Source organism: Amblyomma americanum, chromosome 11 (assembly GCF_052857255.1).
Source record: "Amblyomma americanum isolate KBUSLIRL-KWMA chromosome 11, ASM5285725v1, whole genome shotgun sequence".
Classification (NCBI taxonomy): domain Eukaryota; kingdom Metazoa; phylum Arthropoda; class Arachnida; order Ixodida; family Ixodidae; genus Amblyomma; species Amblyomma americanum.
The window spans coordinates 31,807,207-31,813,206 of NC_135507.1; the positions used below are offsets into that span (position 1 = coordinate 31,807,207).

Genomic DNA, 6,000 nt, shown 5'->3' on the forward strand with positions numbered 1-6,000 from the left:
GATCTATGTGGGTCCGGAAAGATTTGTCTTTCTTTCTTGGAGTGGGTAGTAATCTCTTTGTAGGTCGTCACTCGCTCCTTGGCCGACCTGAGCTCGGGGTAACGCACCTCCCGGTTAACTACGAATCCTCGGGCAAATTGGTGCGCCGCCTCGTTTCCAGGATGGCCCGAATGGGCGGGGACCCAGATAAATGTGATATGGCGGGTATTGGAGATTTCTTGTAATATATTAATGGCTGCTGAGTGGTTCTCTGTGAGGTTCTCCCGTCGCATCGGCGACAATCGATAAAACAATTTCCGGAGGAGGCCGAAGGAGCTGCCATAGCTTTAGCAATTACCTCCACCACTGCCAAATACATCATCAGCGACTCTAAAACCGCAATTCGAAATTTTTGCAAAAGAAGGGCCCACTCAGCAGCCATAAATATATTACAAAAAATCTCCAATACCCGCCAGATTAGGAAGTAAACGGGATGTTTCAAAGATTCAAAATTCCCGCGGTATAGATAGATGGATGGACGGACGGATGGACGGACTACCCCTTTAAATCGTGCGGTGGCTCAAGCCACCTAGCCTTGACTTATGAAATTTTGTTCTTGTCATGATTTTAGCCACCAATCAGATAACCTTCGCTTGGTTACTTCTACCCGCTTAAAATCTACTTTGATGTTCTGTGCCATGAAGCGTGCGGCGGCAGCCGCGCGAACTAGAAGCATATGTCCAGATTTTCGGGTCTTGTGTAGAACACGTTTTTTTTTTAATGCGAAAGCATTACTAGCCTATGTCGACCGGCATTTTGTCCGCAAAACGTGTCCGCAGCAGCTGCGCGAGGAACTCAGAAGAGATAGCTCTAAATGAATGGTCGTGATCGGCAGAGGACGGCGTGAGGTTCATGTCGCAAAAAATTTTCAAAATCAGATGAGTAGTTAATTACAGCCAAAATTGTACAAAAAGTGGGCGGGGCCCGCGCAAAAGTGGCGTGATATTTGAAAACGTCGGATGTAGGCGAACCTACAGCGTAGCGCCAAATTTGAAAATTTGGAAGTTTGGACGGAGTCAAAGCGTGGCGCCAAGTTTAGAGGCGACGAGTGCCGAGGAGGTGTCAATGCTTTCGCATTACTCCAATGCGGGTGACCGCAGTGACCTCTGACGTTTTTTTTTTCTTTGTGAAGTGCTGGGCAAGGTTGTGCGATTGGCGTTTGAAGTAACTTTGAACGCCTTCCTTTTTTTTGTGTGGAATCGTCCTCGTCAAGGCAGCCAGTACGACAGCGAGGGGCGCCTCGTGAACTGGTGGAGCAACCGAACTGAGCAGGAGTTCAACGCGAAGAAAAAATGTTTCATCGAACAGTACGGAAGCGTAGTGGACCCCGTCACGAACTCTTCGGTAAGTGTCGCGGATAGTGGAGGACAAGACAATCCTGCGAGTTTATCCTTGCTCAATTTCCCCGAACTTCTTTTTTTTTCTCAGATCCATGGAGAGAACACGGTGGGCGAAAATATCGCGGACAACGGAGGAGTTCGCGTTGCTTTTGCGGTACGACAACGGACGGGATAACTATGTTCGATTAATGCTTTTATTCTGTCAGCTAAAGTTTCGGTTAACGGTCATGACGGGGTGGAGTCTTTAGGCCTAGAAAGCAAAACAACGAGAGTGGCGATGTCCTCGACGTGACACACTACACGTTGTTCGTAGTCGCATCCCATCGGCCACGTGGTTCGGTGAAGCCATCAGCTTCAAATGTTCAAGAAACCTAATGATTCTCTTGAGAAGGAACTTAATGATTATTGAAGGTTTGATCATGCATGTAGATCAGCATCGATAGTTTACACGCAGAAGCTTCATGTGAAAAAATTGGCAGTGGCTTAACTTGGCTAACCTTAGAATTCAGCGAAAAGCAAGGACACTTGCTAGGTGTCGGAGTCTCGTCCATGGCAGCTCCGCTAAACGCTTGCGACAGCCGTTCCATACTATATACCCACACGACCAACCACGTGGCTATGACGTGGAATCACATATGGTCTTGCAACATCCCCATTGAATGTCATCCCATGGCTCCACATCGCCCCGTCGGATGTTCTTAAGGTCAAAGGTCAACCTAAGGGTTCCTCCAATGTCAAAGGCCAACTAAGGGTTCGACACCGCAACTCTACCACATATGCTATTATATATGCACATATGCACGGCTATTCTTGGGCTGAAGGTCGTTCAAGGTCGTTGTGCTGCCTACCCGAAGACTGCTTTACTTATCGTAGTGAAGCATTTCAGTTCGAAAATTTTAACCAAATTCTAGACCATGTATGAAATTACGGCAGGAAGATCATGTATGTTAGAGTTTACGGGCGCATTTTCACCGATAGTGCAGTAGCAGTCCGGGTAATAAAAATCAGAGATGAATAGCTTAATTAAATCGCGGAATCGCTAAATATTTTAATTAAATTTAATTACCGCTTAAAAGTTTTAATCGGTAATATTTCTATTATCTGAAGTCCGTTGGGAGCCTATCTTTTCAGACTTCCTCCGTCTCGATTTACCGTTGACCTTCCCACTCTGTGTAACCCCTACCAGTCAGAAGGTAACACCGTCACAGTAAATCAAACACCCCGTTGGTTTCGGACAGAAGTTGACTTCGTGTAGCTCTTTCCGGGTGATAAGTTTGTGTTTGACAGCTAAACAAAGTTTAGGTATCAGCGTCACCATCATCATTATCTTCATGAGCCTGACTAGGCCCACTTTAAGACATATTAATTCAACTCAATTTATACATCTAAAAGGTAACTGGGTGCTCACTTGGTCTAAAAACTTAAGTACCTTGACAGAGGCTCAGGACTGTTCGGCACGACAGTATAAATCTCCAGTCGGATATACTGACAAGGATATGGAAGCATTATGCACAACCAAATACGTCGAAATATCGTGAGAAGCATTTAAATAGTCGTATTGCAAAATATTTTAGGCTTCTATGTCACGAAATTCTCTTATCGGTTGAAAGGAATCATGTGGGCCCAAAGTCCTGAAAGTAGGCCCAGCCTCGAAAACGGATTAAGGTGCGATATTGCCAGAGCAATGGCGGCCTCTTCAGCTGCCTCTAGGCTTGGGTTGTTTATCGCTGCGCTGGATATTTCTTTCCCTCCTTCGTCTCTTACAACGGCGATCGTTTTGCGTTGGTATCGGTATTTTGCTGCGTCCGTGTAGGCAACGGGGGGATTGTCGCTGAGTTCCCTGCTGAGTGTTAGCGGGTGGGATAAGTATAATCCCATATGATAATCGAATGGAAGGTACAGAAACATTCTAGGTGATGGCTCATTGATACCATATAAAGGCAAGGGAACCGGTTCAAACCAGAGGTTTGGGAAGAATTTGGAAGAACATTAGACACTCAATTTAGACACCATAGCAGACAACCTAAAGGATTTTGTCGCAAATTAAAAATGTTTGAGGCCCCCAAGTGTTTGAAGACTTTGCAAACAGCATTAAATGAACACTGCACAGTCAATTATGTTTCCAAATGTTTGGTAAATATTCCACCAAAATTGTCTAAAAGTATTCGATATTCAAGGAACATGAATAAGCAAATCGAACATGCTTAGAGCAACACCATAAATGAGGTCAAAGTAACGTACACGATAAGTAGAAAAAGGTCTTGAGGAAGCTTTAAGCATTTTTCATTAACGCGCACTCAGCAGCATCAGCTTCGAAGTGCGAACAAGTTCGTACGTTGAAGAGCTGGTTTCAACGCCTGAGTTTTCTTTCCAGACTTACCGTCGTCTCTCAGAATGCGGAGCCACTGAGATTATTCCTGGTCTTGAAGACTTCTCACCTGAGCAACTATATTTCATTTCATATGCGCTGGTTAGTAGCTGCTCCCATGTGCCATTTTCCTGTTTTACTGTCTACTGCGAAACTAGCTAGCATTTTGCGGTTGTGTCCGGATTTCATAATTATACATCCACCTTCGCTAACATATGCAGGTTTGGTGCGCGTCAACACGTGACGAAATCAAAAATGAAGTGATGTCTGACGTTCACAGCCCACACAAGTACAGGTTTGTGCGAAATACAACTGTTTTTCACTATTTTATGCGGCAGCCTGGAAGCCTCATCTGAGCAAACAGCCTCGGTGACCTTCCTGCATTTTCCATAAAAAATTTTATTGGCTGGCGGGAAGAGTGGACAAATCTCATTGGCTGAAGGTGCGAGATGTCACCAGACAGGAGAATACCCATTGGCTGGAGAGAGTTGGCGTCGCCAGACCGGTAGTGATCGCACTAGGCCAGGTTCCTCTGCGTGAACCCTGCACCTGCGAACCATGGCAAATGGCGTACCGGATGAGGTCGGGAAGAGCAGCCTGGTTCTCACAAGCTTCACCAGTCACTTCAGGCAAAGGCTTAAATAACTTGGATTGCAATCACGTCGCCAAGCAAACACATAATGGAATTAGGCGTCCCGGTGTCTCATAAATTGACTGGACACAGCAAGTTTCACCAACGAGAATTCGTCCGAAAAATTCCTCTCTGGCCTCCAACAGATTTGAAGATGCATCCGCATAAACGGCAACAATTAATGATACAGGAGAATAGACTAATCGGTGCGCTTGAGCAAGTATCCCACTACGGCAAAAGTATCATGATCAAGCATCATACTATGGCAAAAGTATTAGAAAGCATCCGGCTACAGCGGATGTATCACGAGGCAGACTTTTTAGCGACTATCATAGGTGTAAAAAGCTCTAACACCCTCAATTTGTGCCGTGTTTATCATAGCAACAATGTGAAACCTCTTAGCGCATCTGTGATCATATTTTGTGACATACAGGATAAGACGTTTCCGAACTGCACGCACACACTTGTTCCGGCACAGTTGAGTACAGCGTGTATCATACCTGCACAGAACGCTAGCAGACTACCGTCAGTGGAAGTGGTTATATTTTATCCGCAGTATTGCGCTTGTTGGAGCAAAAGATTTTCTTCGAAGAAAAGCTATAGAAACCGGGGATAAATCAAAAGGTATCTTACTTAAAATCATTACCCGCTGAGAAGCGATTTCTGATAATAAAATATCGTGAACAGATTGTAACAGATTGTGAACAGATTGTAACAGATTGTAACAGATTGTGAACAGATTGTAACAGATTGTGAACAAGGGACCTGTACGGCCCCGAAACATCAATTGTTTTTCCTTTTTTTCTTTTTTTTGCAAGTGCTCATCTTTTCTGTTATGCTCTCTCCTGGGCAGACGTGATTCCGTCAAACACTCAACTAGATTTACCCTGTTCAGTTCTTGCTATGTAATGGTAGGCCTATATTTTCTTGTGGTCTCCAGTGGTGACAAACCATTTATTTTCCGCTTCGCAAGTCCTGATCCTACCCTTCGTTTTCTCTTCGTTTGTTTCAGGGTTAACGTGCCGCTTAGAAACATGGATGAATTCGCTTCAGCATTTGACTGCCGTAGGGGGACACCAATGCATTCACCCGACGAAGAAAAATGTGTTTTGTGGTAGCCGACGCTGCGTCGCGTTAAAAGCTGAAGAAATTGGAGGCCGATGGTCTCGAAAAGACCTTGTCGGTCCCCACCCAACCGATCTCTTTTTCATTAAAGCCATCAAACTTCGAAGTGACTTAGCGCCCACTGCTTTCGCGGTCACTGTAGTATGTAAGACTCCAGGCGAAAGCCTCCTGAGCGTTTGTGGCTGGGAACGTCACCGGAGGTGCAGCGCAATCCTTTAACAATTTGAGTTTATGAAGCTTTGAACTGAAACACGTGGATAGCTTTTGGGCTGCTGGCCACGCACCTACGAGGTAAACTACCAGCCTTAAATGTGCTTGGGCGCGATTAGCTCAAGTAAAACTATCCACCGCCAAAGCAAATCAATATGTATGGAAGAGGAAAAATTTGCGTTTCATCCCTAAAACCAAATTTTGAGTGATTATGAACCCGCCGCGCTGGCTCAGTAGTTAGAGCGCCCGGCTAATGAGCCGGAGTTCCCGGGCTCGAACCCGACCGC

General features: G+C 45.3%; 1 protein-coding gene across 1 annotated transcript in view; it reads left to right on the forward strand.

The window, feature by feature from the left end:
• LOC144110097 (neprilysin-1-like) overlaps positions 1-5,607 on the forward strand; it is a 78,759-nt gene extending 73,152 nt beyond the window's left edge. Inside the window, exons 17-21 of the mRNA XM_077642912.1 lie at positions 1,253-1,383; positions 1,468-1,533; positions 3,754-3,849; positions 3,969-4,042; positions 5,391-5,607. Coding sequence (XP_077499038.1) covers positions 1,253-1,383; positions 1,468-1,533; positions 3,754-3,849; positions 3,969-4,042; positions 5,391-5,496 — 473 coding nt within the window. The 3' untranslated portion in view covers positions 5,497-5,607. The remainder of the gene's footprint in view (positions 1-1,252; positions 1,384-1,467; positions 1,534-3,753; positions 3,850-3,968; positions 4,043-5,390) is intronic.
• The last annotated feature ends 393 nt before the right edge of the window (positions 5,608-6,000 follow it).